This window comes from Synchiropus splendidus, chromosome 15 (genome assembly GCF_027744825.2).
Source record: "Synchiropus splendidus isolate RoL2022-P1 chromosome 15, RoL_Sspl_1.0, whole genome shotgun sequence".
Lineage (NCBI taxonomy): Eukaryota > Metazoa > Chordata > Actinopteri > Syngnathiformes > Callionymidae > Synchiropus > Synchiropus splendidus.
The window spans coordinates 9,086,313-9,104,559 of NC_071348.1; the positions used below are offsets into that span (position 1 = coordinate 9,086,313).

An 18,247-nucleotide genomic window follows, 5' to 3' on the forward strand; every position below is an offset into this window, starting at 1 on the left:
TCAACTCAAGATCACTTGGTAATAACACTTTCTGAACAACTTGTTGGGAAAGAACAATGGATGCCATGTTACTCAAAATGTAAAAATGGCAACACTGAAGACTGAAAGGCCATCATGACAATATCACTCTTGGGAAAATTATTGATCACAAAATAAAGCATTTGATTTTCTACCCAATTTTAAATAATTTTATTTTCAATTTATGAGCTCACTGATTTAAAAACGAACTGCTAAATGTCCAACACATAGGTTGCCCACTGCTGGAGGGTCAGGAGGACATCACTTCTGACCTTGGCTGACACATCAGAGGCAAACCCATGAGCAAGGATTCACATGAGAATCAGGACAGGACCAGAGGCTCGAGTTCGTAGCACACTCTACCAGCCAGGTCTTCAGGGGACCTTTCAGCTGAGCCATCAACATCCGCCAGCTGGTCATCCACCACGTGTCTCTGCTTGTGCTCGTTCTCGCGGCTGTTGACAAAGCAGTTGTCACTTCTGCAGGGGTGAGAAGATGCTCAGACTCATCCCTTAACAAACCTGTCCTCGAGAGCTCCGTTCCCTCTGTCGTCAGCGCTGGTTTTGATTCCTCCTCCAATCCTGCTGCTGAAGTGAACCGCTGAAGCTGTGAAGACAACGTTGAGCTCTCTTTCAGTCACACCTGGTGAGACATTTCACTGCTTCATCTGGCCTCAAGGTACCTGCGTTCCGCCACCTTCTTCTCCACAGTAGATAACCACCGCTGAGCAGAAGAACCAACAGCACACCTCCAACCAACACACTGGTCAGCACGGGTGAGGAGGAGCTCTCTGTGGAGACCAAAGCATCCAGCTCACTCCAGCTGCACTCGGGTTCCTTCCTCCGACTGCACAGGTCTTACCAACAACAGTGACCTCCATTGATTTGGAAGGGGGGGAGCAATAGACCTTTGATGAGATGTTGAGAGCGTATATGCAGCTGTACGACCCTTCGTCTTTGGACACGATTGAGGAGAACTCGAAGTACGCCAGATAGAACAAGGAGTGACCAAATGCTGGCTTGACCTCGCTGGTGTTGACTTTGGACTTGAGGTTTGTTAGGTAGAAACTCCCGTCCGGGTATTTGGTGTAAATGGAGCAGGTGATGGAGAAGCTGCTGCCTTTGTTGACCGACACCTTTTCTGGGCTGTAGATCACCATGGTGTGAGGAGAGGTAAGGGAGATGCTGGGCTTCTCCAGCTTCACTGAGGACCACAAGCAAAGTTGTGTTAAAGTCCTTCACCGTGTATGTCACCCAAACGTGAGGAGAAGAGAAGAGTGACCCACCATGGACGACCAGATCCACCGGGCTTCCTTGCGGGTAGTTGATGACGTGTTGGTCCAGTTTCTTCTGAAACTCACAGTAGTACGACCCCGTGTGGTTGAAGTTGACCTTACTGAAGGTGAACACAGCAAAGTCGGCGCTTGAGAACTTCTTCAGCCCCTCTTTGGTCGGCTCCTGAGTCTTCTTCAAGACGAATGTTCCGCCCTGCTGCTCAGTGCTTAAAGTACAGGTGACGTCCACTGTGCTGCCCCAGTTCACCTCCAGTCCAGGACTCACAGAGATCTGAGGCTTCTGTAGGCCACCTGAGGCACACAGCTGGACACCATTAGGAGCCTTGGCGGTACGACTGATCCAGACTGAAGCTAAAAAACTGGCGTCCCACCGAGACAGATGACGCTGGCGTCCTCGCCGTGCCCGCAGTTGTCCTCACCGAACCCAGGGTGGTTGCAGAGAGTGAGGGCAGATTCTTCTCCAGAACACTCCACGTCGTCCAGCCATATCGGTCCCTCGCCTTGGCCAAAGTGGGCGCTCATGGGGGCGGCGACGGCGTGGCCGCAGCCCACCTGTCGGCACACCACGTCGCCGGCGCTCAGCGCCCACTGGTCGTCGCACACCGTCCCCCACTGGCCTTTGTACATGATCTCCACCCGGCCTGAGCACTGAGTGGGGCCATCAGCCAGCCGAAGCGGAGCTGCAAGTCAACAGCATTATACCGATATATTATACCAATAAATAGCTTTATACTGGTTCAAACACTAAAACAATCCTGAAATATAAAGGCGTGAAAGAGACCGTCTTGTAGCACAACTTCACCAGGCACAGGGGGGTGACATCAGTGTACCTGCACAGGAGACTGTGGCACCATGCTCCGGCCCGCACGCTGCTGTGCTGTACCCCGTATTGGTGCAATGCTGGAGAGAAGTCTGGTTCTGGAAACAGGCCTCGGAGGCTTCCACCGCCACACCCGACGTGATGCTCGCGCCTCCCAAAGCTTCCAGAGCATTTCCACAGCTCAGGACGTTACACACAGTCTGGGCTTTACTCAGCGTCCACTCTGTGTCACACACGGCTTGCCACGCTCCGGCGTGACGGACCTCCACCCTACCTCTGCACTCGTCTCGACCCGTTTCCAACAAGCGCACTCCCAAGCTGTCTGCAGACAGAAGAGAGGTCTTCTCAGTTCTGCAGGATCAATCCAACTCACCAGCCTAGAAGCAACACACGGGATGCCCATTTGACAAGCGCAGATCTCGGATCTGATGAGCCCAAATCGGAGCTCTAGGTTTTTCAAGTGGTGAGCCGAAGGAAATGATCCCCTTTCACCTCATTTGTCCGGAGGCAGAGGTGGTCGATGTGAAGACATTAACTCATGAACATTAGAGCGTGTTGAATCGGATTCAGGCACAATCTTTCTATACACTACAGATCTATGCTGATGCGTTGATTCGTCCATCACTAGCGGATGCGCTACTCTCGCAAAGAAGTGCGCAACTTTGAGTCATTTTTAAACTAGATGCGCCTCTAACTTGACCACTCACCTTCACGACAGAATGATGGAGTGTTTGTTGTCGGACCCATGACGGCAAATATCAAAGCTAACAGAGCTAACGGCTAACGTGACGTTGGCTAAAACGAAATGCGCTCAAAATGTGAAGAGAGAAAGAATAATTGTGAGGCAAAGAATGTTACATATTTGTCTGGAAATCCCCCAAACTAAAATATGCAAGAGAGATTGTGACAGTTATTTTCAACAAATAAATAAGTCACGATATACTTTTGTGCACAGACCGGAATACCTTTGCAGATGACGCCAGCAATGGAGCTGGCATTGCAGGTCCTGCCTGGGACATTTTCATGTCGGCACTGGACTAGAGAGGACTCGTGGTTGGAGCACATAATCTGCTTGAGCCAAGCGTTCCCTGACCCACGACCATATTCCAGCCCGGTGGTGATCTGGTGGGGGTTCCCGCAGTTGAGCTGCCGACACACCACTAAAGCATCGCTCAAGTCCCAGTACTCTCCACACAGGGTTCCCCACTGGCCCTTGTCATAGAACTCCACCCTCCCGGCGCACTCATTTGGGCCGCCCACCAGCCTCACGTTACCTAGGAAGGACAGAGGAGGTGAGATGCATTAGCATAGCACGGAAAACTACACAGAAAAGATGTTAAATCCCATGCAAAAGTACTGCAAGATAATACATGATTAAATAATATACTGGAAACGGTGAAAAGCTCTGACAATACTATGAAAAATGTCGTATTGAAATAAATAGATTAACTGAAAAGTTGCAGCACTAGTATCAAATATATTATCGTCTGATATTAAGTATGCCGTGTGTAACCTGAAGAGGTGTAAAAAACTTGTTTTTAACTTCAAAAAAATGTATGCAGAAGCCTTTGTCTTGTATCAATGAGTCTCATGCATTGTTGCATAAACAGTGGTCACGCACATGCACACCAAGCATTTCTTCAAATGTGGAATTTCACAACTTCTCAAAAAAAAAAAAAAGTAAAGATTCTTGACGTTTGTTACTGGATGAACTTTGTACATGTGAACAAATGAGTGGGAGAGTTGACAAATATCAATACAGAGCTGTGAGGTGCTGATATCTTAGTACCTGTACATACGACAGAGGCCTCCTCGATGCCACCGCTGACAAAGTCTCGGCGCGAGCACTGGTGCAGAGCGCTCTCTCTGCCGGTGCAGGTGATGGTGTATCCGCCCACTTCAGGGCCTCGGCCGAAGGAGCCCGAAGTTGACTTGGCTTCGCCGCAGTTCATCTCTCGACACACCACTGTGGCTTCATTCATCCCCCAGGATCGACTGGACGCTGCCCACCACTGGTTCTCGTCGAAGAACTCCACCTTGCCGGAGCATTGGTCGCTGCCGTTCAGCAATCGGATGTTTGCTGGAAGACATGACATATGAGTGTCATCTAAGCCGTCCGTGACAGGCTTCTCGTGCGGCTCACCAGAACAGATCACCCCAGCATCTTCTGAATGCCCGCAGTTGTTGTGTCCAAACTCAGGTCTGGGGCAGTGTTCCAGCGACGTCTCGTTGCCAAGACACTCCACATCATCCAGCCAGACTTCACCTTCTCCCGCGCCGAAAAAAGGCCCGTATTTGGCGGTGAGCGCCGAGCCGCAGTCCATAGACCTGCAGACCACCTGAGCGTCTCGGATGTCCCACTGATCGTCACACACAGTTCCCCACACCCCATTGTGCATGATCTCGACTCGGCCCGAGCAACGGTCCGTGCCGTTCGCCAGGCGGATGTGTGGAGTCCCTGGAGAGGAAGCCAAGCTGTCATGCAGTGGACACACCCCGACACCTGGGATCTCACCTTCACATGACAGAGACACTCCCTCACAAGAGCCCAAGTGCGGCTCCAGCTCACACTGACTGATGGACGTCACATTTCCGGAACATCGGCTCAAGTATCCTCTGAGTCCGCCTTGGCCGTAGTGACTAGTTTTACCTGTCTCTTTAGGGTTTCCACAATGGATCTCTGCACACACCATTTTGGCCATTTTGTAGTTCCAGTTACTGTTGCATACTTTCACCCAACTGTCCTTGTGGAAGAGCTCCAACCTGCCATTGCAGCGCGCCGTGCCATTGGTCAGTCGGAGGTGCTCTAAAGTGGTGCGAGACACAAAACTAGTTTTTCCACATCATTTGACAATAACCAAAATAAGCTCAATCCACCATTTCTGTCAAACATAGCCACCAGACAGATGAAGACAAGAAGCCCCTTGGACGATGATGTTTGCAGATGACATTGTGATCTGTGGTGAGAGCAGGGAGCAAGTGGAAGATAAGCTAGAGAGGCGGAGGTTTGACTTAGAAAGGAGAGGAATGAAGGTTAGCTGCAGTAAGACAGAATACATGTGTGTGAATGAGAGGGAGCCAAGTGGACAAGTAAAGTTACGGGATGCAGAGATAAAGAAGGTGGGGGTTTTAAGTACTTAGGCTCAAGAGAAAAATGTGAGAAAGAGGTGAAGAAGCAGGTGCAGGCAGGATGGACTCATTGGAGAAAAGTGTGATGTGTAACAAAAGGGTGTCGGCAAGGATGAAAGGGAAAGTGTCCAAAAGGATGGTGAGGCCAGCAATGTTGTATGGTTTGGAAACAGTGGCACTGAGGAAAAGACAGGAGGCAGAGCTGGAGGTAGCAGAGATGAAGATGCTGAGCTTCTCTCTGGGAGTGAGCAGGATGGATAGGATCAGAGGGACAGCACATGTGCTCAGGTGTTCAGGAGACAAAGTACATTGGTAGGAAGATGTTGAGGTTGGAACTGCCAGGCAGAAGGTGGAGAGGAAGGCCAAAGAGGAGATTTATGGAGGTGGTGAAGGAGGACATGAGGTTTGTAGGTTTGAGAGAGGAGGAAGCAGAGGACAGGGTGAGATGGAGGAAGATGATCCGCTGTGGCCACCGCTGAAGGGAGAAGCCCAAAGAGAAAGAAGAAGATACTGAAATAGTCTCAATTTAATCATATATATTTTAACATTCTGCTTCTCAAATATTGTTGACCTTCCCAAATCCCACGACAGAGTTGGCATGATGAAGAAATACTCTCCACCTGTCAATGTAACTACCTGAGCAAACAACGCCGGCGTCTTCGTGATGGTCACAGTCGTGCATTCCATAGGAGCGGTGTGTGCAGTCCGACAGAAACTTCTCCTGACCGCTGCACTGCACGTCGTCCATCCACACCTGATCCTGACCTTGACCGAAGTAGGCGCCGAACTTCACTTCCAGAGGGATGCCGCAGTTCATCTCTCGGCATGCCACCTGAGCTTCGTTCAACCCCCATCTGTCGTCGCAGACGGTGCCCCACTCCCCGTTGTGGTGGAGCTCCACCCGACCGGAGCACCGGTTTGTTCCGTTCACCAGCCGGATTGGCTTATTGTCTGTCAAATTTCGGGACAAAGGAAAAAGTTTAAAACATTAGAGAGAGTCAGTCGACTTTAAAAATGTGGAAAAAGTAAAATGGCCTCCCACGTCAAAGGGCCTGTAACTGAGTGACCTACTTCCACATGAGATGACAGCATCCACACAGCTTGTCAGGTGCTCCTGAATCGCACAATGGGCCAGTGATGTTTCATTCCCATGGCAGGTGGTTTTTACGTTATCCATCTTTTGTGCCTGTCCAAACTGCAGTTGGTTGGTGGCCATGAGTGGAATCCCGCAGTTCACCTCCCTGCAGAGGACTTCAGCCTCCTTCATGCCCCAGTCGCTGCCACACACTTTCTTCCAGTGGCCTCCGTGGTAGAGCTCCACTCGGCCATCGCACCTGCTGCTTCCGTTTAAGACGTTCACATGCTCTGCAGAAGCCAAATGGAAAGAGGGCTGGAACTTGCTTCACATCCGTCGCCAAGGAACCACCTCACAAATGTTTGTTCAGTGAAAATCCATCCACTGGTGGCCTACTGGTAGTGAAGGGCTCATGAGGCTTCATGAAACAGTGTCCTCATTTTTAGAGCTCAGTAGATGGCACTCTCTTTTCTAAAATCCTTGGATATAAACAGCCATTTCAATGAAACACCAAATCATTTCTATACCAACAGTGTCCCCTACTGTGCTCTGAAAATGGGAACACGGTTTCATGAAGCCTCTTCAGCCAATGACAGACTGACAAGCCTTCAGTGTTCAGAGTTCAGAGGATTCATTGAGTTGGTTCTTTGAACCAAAGGATTTTAGAGCAGAGACTGCCATCTAGTGGGAAACTGATGACACTGTTTCATGAAGCCTCATCTGCTCATCATTACCTGTTGGAGTCATTGGGGTGGATCCTACCCCCAATGTACCCCCTGGTCCTCGGGTGAGATAAAAACACTCTGGAACTCACACTGAGGGCAGCGTTGCAATGATCAATTCACCTCTGTATGATTTTGGACAGTGGGAGGAAATCAGAGTTCACAACTTCCTAACTCCACAGAGAGGACGCGGGCTCACTCCCTAGAAGGGTTGTCTCAAGATGGACTCAACCCTGTGGCCTTCAAGCTGCAGCGCTAACCACTGATCCACTGTATTGCTGGAGCAGAAGTGTTAAGAGAGGGTGCCTCTTATGTCAATTGAAATTTCCTGCTGACAAAAATGTTCTGCTCAAAAACACTCAATAGAATAAACGCCGTGTCAGCCTTTTTCACCCAAAACATATTTCCATTTCCTGTTCTTGAACTTCCACAATTGACCGCTCCAGAAACAAAAAAGAAAAACAGCATGTATCGCTTCTTCTTTTGTCTATGAAGTATATTATTTATAGTCTTGGACAGTCCCATGAGAAAATTTGATACGTGCCTCCTGCCTGCCGCAGGGTTTGTCGTCTTCATGGTGATGACACCTCTGGTGTTAAGGCCCCAGAAAGAACCCACCCAGAGTCTCTATGTAGCAGCCAATGAGTCCTATTTTAGCAGATCGAAACGGTCCACAAAAGGTCAGAGGTCAAATCAAATGTCCACGTCTGACATCACAATGCGCAGTGATCGGACGGGCCACATTCTCAGTAGCCAGGTGACAAACGTCATGTCAGATTTAGCTGTAGCACAGGTGAAGTTGATGCTCCTTACTATTGATGTGCTGTTGAGGCTTCATGAAACAGTGTCCTATTTTTCAGCGCTCAGTAGGGGGCGCTCTTGGTATAAGAACGCTCTAAAGATATTAGAGCAAAGAGTGCCATCTAGTGGGCTCTGAAAATGAGGACATGAAAATGAAGCCTCATCAGCCCATCACTAGAGTTCAGTCAGAACAGCACGTAGAGTCTAGCACTCCAGTACAGGTAAGGAACCATCACAGAAGCCAGACTCTCGGAGATACATCCATTCACCATTCATACAACCATTCATTTCCATTTAAGTGACCCTGACCTCCCCAATCCCACTTGAGAAACCATACGAAGTGGGACTAGTTCCCAGCATCACGACTCACTCTTACCAGAACAGACCACTCCAGCATCTTCACCGTGAGCACAGTTGTTTTCTCCCAGGGGCTTGTGAGGACACTTCAGGATGGTGGACTCTCTTCCTGTACACTCCACGTCGTCCAGCCAGATCTCATTTGTGCCTTCTCCGAAGAAGGCATTGGTCTTGGCCTCCAGGGGGGCGCCACAGTTGAGCTCTCGACACAGCACTTCCGCGTTAGTCATGCTCCAATGGTCGTCGCACACCGTCCCCCATATGTCCTGGTGGTTGATCTCCACTCGGCCCGCACAACGGGACGGACCCACCAGTCGGATTTTTTCACTTTCTGAAAAAGACGTTTTAATCCTGCAGTCGTTTTTACAGAGGATTGATTTTACCGACCTGCAGTGGGTAGCAGAGTGAGTAGACCTGTGGGACGCGGGGAAAAACAAATCACACATACATCTCAATAAAATATTTCAGCGTTCATCTATGGAGTAGAAACATATGTTTAAAAATAAATGTGTGAATAAATTGTTCTTCTTTGAATAATAAAATATTAATTACTATTTCATTCATTTTTTGCCTCACAGAGATTGCTGAGATCTATCTTGACTATATAGTTCTACTATATTATACAATTTTTTTTATTGAAAATGAACACAAATGTATTTCCCATTGTTGCTAGATCATATGCGACAATGTGTAGGAGAATTTTCCTAAGAATAAATCACCAGTAGATCAGAGGGACAGCACATGTGCTCAGGAGTTTAGGAGACAAAGTCAGAGAGGCGAGATGGAGATGGTTCGGACATGTACAGAGGAGAGAGAGCCAGTACATTGGTAGGAAGATGTTGAGGTTGGAAGTGCCAGGCAGAAGGTGGAGAGGAAGGCCAATGAGGAGATTTATGGAGGTGGTGAAGGAGGACATGAGGTTTGTAGCTTTGAGAGAAGAGGAAGCAGAGGACAGGGTGAGATGGAGGAAGATGATCCACTGTGACGCCCCTGAAGGGAGAAGCTGAAAGAGAAGGAAGGAGAAGAAAAAGAAGAAGAAGAGCTCACCAGCAGATAAAGTCAATATCCAGAGAAACGCCATCTTGTATGTTGGTGCCGCTCAAATCTGCTGCGGATCAGAACATTTTGTGAAAACCAAAACCACTCTGAGAACCAACAGATCTTCTTACCAGTAGGAAACAACAACTCTGTTTGACTAGTGCAGACTACCCATGTTCCTGCGCTGATAAATGCGACGATCGAAGTGACCAGTTGGACTTGGACAACAGACTTGATGTGTGTTGACACTCTCATCAATCATTGAAGAGGGATGATCAGTTTTACGCTCTGAATATTAAAACACTACATGAGATTACAGCTAGTTAGCTGGTGAAAATTGTGTGCACTGTTCAGCAGCGTATTTAAATCAATTAAAATTTAATTCAATTTGGTTATTTTCTGGGTGTTGAAAGACCACCCGAGCCCCCCCGCCCCTCACTACTATTCCCAGCAGTCATGACATGTTGACTTTGAAGAGAGACTCCAGTTTACCGGACTGCAAGCCAGACAAATGAAACGCAGTTTTCAAACAAACCATGTTGTTATTAGAAACATTATGCGTCTCACAGCTCTGACAGAAGGTACATAGATACACAAGTGGCCATTGAGAACACACTGTATTGTATAACTCTGTTAAGGTAAATGTAACGTGCCATATTTTTACTAAAACAGAAACTACAGTACACCAGTGACCACAACCTTCATTTGTGGCCTGGTGAGACAGTCACCTGTCGGCCCACAAGACCCTAAGAAGCAAGTTCCATCCAACTGCAGTTTACTTTACTACTTAAAACAACTTGTGGTTTGGACTCTCATGCATTACACTGTGCTATTAACTATTTATTTTTGTTCCGTTTTGGACACATTCTCTGTTTGTTTTATGCTAGCAATATTGTCAACTGACATACTGAGACTCTAAGGGATTTAGCATTGTTAGTTTTTCTTGTAAACTATAAACAAACAAACAAACATGCAGAACAACCGACGCAAAAAAATAAATGTTCACGATATTTGAGATTATTCAGTCAATAAAAGTGAAAGTCAACAAGACGTGTACAAATTCAGTTCATTTATATAGTTATATCTTGAAATAAAAAAATAAAAATAAAGTCCTGCATGTCACATCCAGAAAATAAAGCACGAGCATGTCACTTCCCGGGCTCCGTACAGCGCAACAAATATCTAATAGTCGTGTTTTAAATTGAGTAGCATAAAGGCTACATGAGCTGTTTGTTGCTTTGAATAAATAGATGAAAATGACAAAAGCCAGCTGTTTCGTGAACGTGTGGCATTATCACTCAGTGACGTGTGGCTAAACAACCCGTAACTAAACAATGACGAAACAGCAACAACTAGAACACTCACAACTGCCGGGAACATCCACAGTGAGGAGTCTCTCACCTTAGCCATGGGCAGCAACCTGTTGCTGTGACTGCTGCAGAAGTCGTCCTGTCGAGAGGACCTTCCGTTTGACATCCTCCGACACTCGCTCGGGATTTTTTCCGTCATTGACTATCAGCATCAGCATTTTGTGTCCAAGTCAGCAAAAGCACGGTGAATTCGCTCTGCTGATCTGCTGCCATCTGGTGTTCACACGGTCTAACTAGTAAGAAACATAAATGTTTCCGTATCGCGTATTTCGTTCGACATCACCGTCACCGACATTTACCGCTTTATTCTATTCTATTCTATTCAAAGGCAGCGCATAAATTTAAGAAGTTTCAGTTCAGTGCTATAATCCATAGACAAGAAATGAGTCCTAGCATTTAGCATTTTATTTCTATTTCTATCTCACCGGAAGTGGTCTGAATATCAAAATAAAAATCTTTAGTCTCAATAGAATTCCAAGTATTTTAATAACGCTTCTCAATTGAAAACGAAATCTTGAAAAGATCACCTCTGTATTTTTAACTGTTGTAATTGACCATCGTCGAAATAATCTTATGCGAATTACGAGGTCATTTGAACGCATCTTCACAGAGAGCGGGTCCTTTCTACAAGGATCATGATGTAAATACAACTGGTGAACTTCCCTACACGAGCTCAAATTGATATAGTTTTCTTCTACCACAATTTGACCATATTTAAATACCAAGACCTTCAATTCCAGAGCAGATTTTTTTTCTTTCTCACTCAAGATTGAGCTAAAAAAAGGGATTAGTTCTACAAAATCACAAAAGGAATTTTAAACCTTAAGCTGTTAAATATTACACTACATTTGTGTGTGAATTTTGTATTTGTGTTTTTAATATTTTCACTAGAGAAGTTCAGGAAAACGTGTTGTATAAAACCTTGACTCTATCTGAAAGACAAGGAGAAAAAAAAGTCTCATTTCGATTAGAGTCCTCCTTTTATCTACATTACTGAATAAACAAAAGACATCCAAACACATTAAGGCACAACAGATGACCCACATCCTTGACCCCCATCCCACCCAGCAGAAACATTAAAAAAAATCCAGAAGAACAACACTCCCCACCCTGCTAGTCTGTAGCCTTGTTCATAGTCGATCACCCACCACTGTCACTTTATTGCAAATAATTTACAAGTTTTTTTCTTTTTTTTTTTTTTTTATCGTGAGGGCCCCAGCGGATGCACAATAGTCCCAGCTGGTGTCTTCAGAGTCCGGACGGTGCAGAGCTTCAGTCGTCCACCGTTGTTTAAGACCATCAGAGTTCATGACTCCAGAAAATAAAAATCTCCAAAAACATTCCCAGTGTTCTTAAATATTATTAGAAAAGAAAGCGGCGTCAGCGTCCCGGTGTCCACGGTAAAGTCCAGTCCTTGTTGCCGCGCCCATTACAGGTACTCAAACTCCAGTGCTTGATGTAACGCCAGCAGGTCCGAGTGGCTGGATATTCTCCAGAAGGGCATGTTGTGCTGCAAGAGGGATATGGAGATGTCATGAAATGAATTAGTGCTGCGCCATCATCCTCAACAGGTGACAGCCACCACAGCAGCACTGACCACTGCAAACCCAGAGAGGCTTGGCCTGAAGCCATCTGCCAGAAATAAAGCCTATTACTTGACTTCACTTATGCAGTTATGCCATTCAAAATTATCATAAAGCCTGTTTCACTTTTCAAACGACATTTTTTCTTTATTTATTTTCTTACATCAGTCAGTCTTAAAATATCTTTTATTTATCATATTCATCAAAACCATGTCATTCATACGATCCTAGAAACTTATTACATTTAATACAGACATTTTTTGAGTTTTTAATTACATAAAAATATTCTAAATATAACACAAATAAATAAATAGAAACGAATAATAATAGTAATACTAATACTACTACTACTAATAATAATATGTAACACAAATAAACAACCATAAAATAAATGAATAAATGCATTTGACATTTCCTGGCTAGTGTGTCTAGGAAGCAGAAAAATGGTAATAAGGAACAACACATGGTCATGTGGACATGTCTTCTGGCAGAAAGCACTCAACCATGTTCATGCCGTATACAATGAAGGAACAGATCTGCATTTTTCACAGCAGTACTGTTGTAATATACTGCAAGGAGCTAAAACAATGAAAATAAAATCAAATTTCCTTCTAAAATGATCATATATTAGGTATAATCAGGGATGTTTTCTCCCCATATCAACTGAATGTAAAAGATTTTAACTGAAGAAATCTAAATGCAGAACTGTTCCCTCAACAAACTCGGCACCAAAACCATTAAACCGCACCCAGAACTGGAGAAGTGTGCCGATAGAGTTCTGTCACATTCCTCAACAAATGGAAACACATTTGAAGTGTGGAAAGACACGTTTAAAAAGACAAGAAGATAGTCACTTCACGTCTCTTTATCTTTATCTCATCTCAACTTGAAACTAACCAATGAAACATAACAACTGCAAACACTATTGCAGTTACGAATGCCACACTTTTGGTTTCAAGGGAGTTATTCGATAACCAGACTTGGTCTGCATTTTTTTACGCGCTCAATTTGTGTTCACATTTGCTTATAGAACGTGACAGAAAAATGGCGGCTCCACTGAGAGTTGCTTGCTGGTGTCTCTGGCTGTAACATCTCACAGTAAAACCAGAACAAAAAGCGGCAGTGAGTCGAACAAAGTCCACACCCAATCACAAAAAACCTCTAGAGCAAAGAAAAGGCAGGCCGGGTCCAATCAGAGCGTCACACTGAGCGGAGTAGGCGGGGTCAGAGAGGTGACAGAGGTCAGTTACCTTTTTGGCCGCCTGCTCTTCTTCCACACCGTCCCCAACTACAACATACACTACTTTCCTGCCAAACCTTTGCATTATTCGCTCAAAGCAACTCTCTTTTCCTGCAAAAGAGGGGGAGGGGTCACACGGTCAGAGGGCTCACAGTTCAGGGGTTATGTGATTACCTGGCTGGCTGCATGCTCTTCATCCTTCCCATCGCCAACCACAACATATGTAACGTTAGTGCCAAAGCGGGAGACTATACGCTCAAAACAGCTCTCTTTGCCTGCAGGACGCACGTTAGACACCAGCAGGGAGAAGAAAAAGTCAGTCATTCTGTGTTTGGTTTGAACCGATATCCGCATTTTTCCACAGACATTCTTTCACATGCAGCACGCTTCTGGATCAGTGCTCTCTCTTTCCATGCTGCTACTACTCCTATTTCTACTACTACTACTAATAATAATAATAATAACATTTTTAACTGTGCGATATTGTCCTTAATTTATATCACCTGATTCAAATAAATCAGTTAGCAATATTACATGAGATTAGATGGTGGAAGCGGAGGCAAGGGCACATGTTCAGAGCACATGGTGAGATAAACACACACTCAGCACGGTCAGGAAGAATCAGTACTGAATGAAACTGCAAAGATGTGAGAGGCTCAGGACTGGAGTACTTGGTGTGGGATGTTAGGTAGAGAAGGGGGGGTGCTCTGGGAAAACATATTTTAGCGAGTTGTATTGCAAAGGAAGGAGTACTTCAGGGAACTAAAGAAGGAGGAGTAGCGAGCAGGAAGTGAGGGCAGCTCCTAAGAGGATGCAGGAAGTGTTTAGGGGAGTGGGAGTGATCCACAAAAGGGAAGGTTAGATGGAGTTGCACTGTATCTTCGTGGATCTAGGGAAAGCCAATGACAGAGTTCCGGGGGAAGTGTGGAATTGCATGAGGAAGTAAGCGTCAGAGTGAGGGTGGTGCTGAAGGTGTGACAACAGGATTTAAAGTAAAGAGAGGGATCACATTCGGGATCAGCACTCTGCCCATTGCAATTGTTTTGGTCACTTTTGACAGCTTAGGTTAGGAAGGGGACTCCAAGGATCATGATGTTTGCTGATGATAGAGTGATCTGTCATGACAGTCACAGGTCATAGAAAGAGTTGGCTGAACAATGTAAGGAAGAAAAAATAGAAAGCAAGACAACCAATTATGACGACGAAGAGAAAGAGGTAGACCCGATGAGAAATTCCAAAGGACAAAGAAAAAGAAGTAGAAGGTAGAAAGGAAGGAGACTAGATGTGGGATTTGAAGAGAAGAATTCAAAAGCCTTTAAGATCTAAATAAAAGTTTAGATAGTTTAAATAAGTAGACTAGAGGTCAGATTTCACTCTTTACCTTCAACCTTGAATCACATGAGAGCGAACCTTACCTATTTTGGTTGCACTATAAATGTTCTCGATGGGAAAAACCGATCCCAGACTATACAAAAGAACTTTAGCCAGCGCAGGGATGAGCTGAGTCGTGGTCACCAACACGTTTACGCAATTACTCCTGCAACGCACACAAGAGCGTTCAGTCATTGATGTGCGATGATGATGGTGGTGATGAGGATGATGGTACCTTGAGCTGATGATGGACAGCGACTTGAGCGCGTGTGTCAGCCAGGAGTCGGTCAGAGCCTCCACCTCGGCTCTCAGCTGCAGCCAGGCGTCTCTCTTGGCTGGACCCAGCAGACCTGAAACATCAGCAACATCATTGACATCATGCCATTGACTGCGCCATTCTTGTTAAAAAACAAAAGAAAACAGCATATTCATTATGTAAAAAGCTAAAAAATAGCACCCCTAAATAGCACGGATATGGCTACACAATAAGATATAATGAATAATATAATCTCTTTTAAGTGACTAACCCTCTTATTTCAATTCTAAGTGAATACTATGGACACTAGCTAGGAAAAAGCAGTCTCTTTCCATGAGGTTCTGTTGGACTGTCTTACCGCCCACATTGTTTTTGTAAGTGCTATACAACTCTTTGACCCGTCGGTAGCGGAAGGCCAGTTTCCTCATCCAGTCGACCCCGCCTCGGACCCCCGTGGCCAGACACAGGTTAGCGCTGGTCGCAGCTGCATGGAAGCCATCAGTTGCAAAACTGTAAGTACTGTCGATAATAACGAAACGTTTTATTTGACAAATCATCACCGTCACACCTTTCACAGGTACAAACATGATCAAACTCTGTAGCTACGTGATGCACCTCGAAATATGAGACGTCACAGCTCAGGTGTCACTTAAAGAGCCTGCTCACCTTAAGTCTTGTCCGTTGTCGTCTGATGACACGTCATCGATATGTACCTGATCACACTCCTGTCAATGCAAATAACACCAAACAACATTTATTGATGTATAATTAAGATGCAGATTTTAATGAATTCACATGAATGTAAGCTTTAAACATTAATTTAATTTATTTTTAAAAATAATTATGCATTATTTGACGCCACAATAGCGATCACAGGCAATACATTGTCTGTCCAAAAGGGGGCAGCCTTTGCACTAAAGCCGGTGAATGCGAATGTCTGACCTCCAGATCATTGAAGAATAAATGTGTGTCGGCCAAGTTGAAGATCATCTCTTCCATCCTCAGGCCCAGCGTCACCGCCATGGGGGGGTCCTGGGCAGGAAGGAAACACCGGGATCAGTAATGTAATAGCCATTGTCCAGCCGGAGTATTTAGGGAGGATAGCCCTCCTCCCCCCACAGTAGAGCTGCCAGGCACCACTCATCGGACCAGGCACTGACAGACAGGTGGCACTTGTGCCCTCCCATCAACGTTCCAACAATACAGTGGGATGACTACACATCCACACAGACAATAAATAAACCTTCACACACTTTGTTCAGTGACCGAAAAACCGTTAACATTGCATATGACTCATCCTAAAACATTCATTCATGATCCACTCATCCAAAATAAAATACGTGCACAGGAATGTTTCGTTTTTAACTAAGAATCTGACCCAATAAAACCTATTCCAAGTGTCTTGCCTCTCCCCCCACCTTGTGATGCCACCCCCGGCTGTCAGGCGACCAGAATAGACAGAAACAGGAAGCGAGTGAAAGTTGGTGAGCGAGGCAGACATAGTTCCAGAGAGAGGGGTGGTGGTCCACATTCCAGGGTGGGAGAAAGTGTCAGGCTCTCCGGAGCTCAACAATAATTTTGGCTCCATATGCTGTCCCTCACAAGATGGACAAAATGTCATTGTGGAAACGGGTCTGTTTCCCAGGACGCCTCGCTGAGCTTTTTGATATCCTGCCAAGCACGTCGGATCAATCCCACAGGCCTTGTGGGCAGGGACGGGACGGACATCCCAAAAATGATCCCTGTCAGCGCCGAAGATGCTTTAATAAGTCAACACGTCATGATAAAGCAGAGTGGTTCTTACAACGTGCGTGTCTACCTTTTTATATCTCGTTCTGTCAGCACATTAATCTGTTTTCACCATCACACTGAAGGGACTTGGATGTTGTACCAGGTCAAACACCATCAAGGAGAATGTTATTTGTTCAACAATTTTTCATAGCATATAAACAATAAATACAGTCTTAAATGTTACAAAAAAAGCTGGTATTAATTCAATGTAAGTCCCGCACACGGAGATTTATTAATCTGTCCCGCTAGCTGTTTCCAATTAGCTGTGCATTACAATAAACAATATTTGGATGAATATATGCAGCAAACAATGTAAATAAGAAAGCATAATTACAATGAGCTCAGCCACAACAGAAACATGGTGCCTCTGGTCTCATAATCCAAACATAAAATTATAATACAATTCAGATTTATTTGCAGTCATTTCAATACACACGGTTCAACACGGCCGGGTGAAATTGTATGGCGCACTCTGTTGCCATTTTGATGTCACTCTGTTTTGAACGAAACCAAACGATTATGAAACTGCCTGTATAAATTCCGTACAAAAATGAAAATTGTTGTGAAACAATTTGCTATCAGTGTTTCATATGTTTGTCTCTTGTGCATTTAATTCAACATAGAGTGCATAGCTAAAGGAGTTACTGGAAAGGAAACCATCATAGTTTTCTGGTCAGAAAGCTGGAGGAGGAGCATTGCACTGAAAGACACCTCCTCACTAAACAGCACAGCTGTAGCGACAGAGAGGCACCGAGGCACAGGAAGGGGTGGGCAGAGAAAATATTAATCAAGGATTAGTAATAAGCTACTAACCCACTGCAGGGTTATCTGCCTGTTGGTCTTATCGAGAGCAATTCCTTCAAATGACTACACTTTCTAAAACTTAAAAAAAAAAATCCCAGAGACATCCCCGTGTCCCAACTGAGGGGGTAACTATGGTCCTGCAGTTGCTATGTCAACACCATAAACACTATTTTTGGAGAGGTGTGAACACAGACAGCTGTTGCTATTACATTTCATCATTATATATTTTAGGGATCAAATTAACTATGCAGCAAAAGAATCTTTCTAAAGTATATAAACTGCGCTTATGAGAGTCTCAGCAAGGTTGACCTATGACAGTGGCCTGATGTGACCGGTGACATCATCAGAGGTAAGCCTCAACACAGATCCCACTTGAAGAGCTGCCCCTCTGTCACACCAGCTCACACACACACAGCCATTTACAACCCACCAGGCTCTCACTTATAGCCATTAAACCCAATTGCCAAACATGAAATTCCAGCGCGACAAGGAAGTGCATGGGTACCCACAAAGCCGATGTGTAAAACACACCCGGCTCTTGTGGCTCAGACTGGTGTGTGTTCTGTGCCAGTGTGGGT

General features: G+C 45.3%; 2 protein-coding genes across 13 annotated transcripts in view; both read right to left on the reverse strand.

The window, feature by feature from the left end:
- Positions 1–150: 150 nt before the first annotated feature.
- Positions 151–10,794, reverse strand: LOC128746616 (scavenger receptor cysteine-rich type 1 protein M130-like). Of its 4 annotated transcripts, none has more exons than XM_053843794.1 (17): positions 10,656–10,794; positions 9,264–9,324; positions 8,604–8,630; positions 8,236–8,547; positions 6,333–6,626; positions 5,898–6,212; positions 4,648–4,938; positions 4,276–4,590; positions 3,922–4,212; positions 3,098–3,406; positions 2,143–2,454; positions 1,684–1,992; positions 1,304–1,603; positions 880–1,221; positions 701–808; positions 540–624; positions 151–473 (listed from the first exon to the last, which is right to left on the reverse strand). In XM_053843794.1, exons 2-17 carry the CDS (start codon positions 9,295–9,297, stop codon positions 341–343), a joined length of 3,777 nt encoding a protein of 1,258 aa, XP_053699769.1. In that variant the 5' UTR covers positions 9,298–9,324; positions 10,656–10,794; the 3' UTR covers positions 151–340. The 4 variants fall into 4 exon arrangements, with proteins under 4 accessions (XP_053699769.1, XP_053699771.1, XP_053699768.1 ...); XM_053843796.1 differs by having other exon boundaries at positions 9,264–9,321; positions 10,656–10,757; XM_053843793.1 differs by lacking the exon at positions 10,656–10,794 and adding an exon at positions 9,386–9,474.
- A 688-nt stretch (positions 10,795–11,482) lies between these two features.
- The window catches only part of eya4 (EYA transcriptional coactivator and phosphatase 4), a 39,505-nt gene continuing 32,740 nt past the window's right edge, over positions 11,483–18,247 (reverse strand). For 3 of the 9 annotated variants that reach the window (XM_053843656.1, XM_053843652.1, XM_053843657.1), the window contains 6 exons: positions 16,017–16,106; positions 15,741–15,799; positions 15,433–15,593; positions 15,054–15,168; positions 14,863–14,984; positions 12,141–13,558 (listed from right to left, as the gene is read on the reverse strand). In XM_053843656.1, coding sequence (XP_053699631.1) covers positions 13,356–13,558; positions 14,863–14,984; positions 15,054–15,168; positions 15,433–15,593; positions 15,741–15,799; positions 16,017–16,106 — 750 coding nt within the window. In that variant the 3' untranslated portion in view covers positions 12,141–13,355. The other 6 variants (XM_053843659.1, XM_053843653.1, XR_008412561.1 and 3 more) reach the window with 5 other exon arrangements.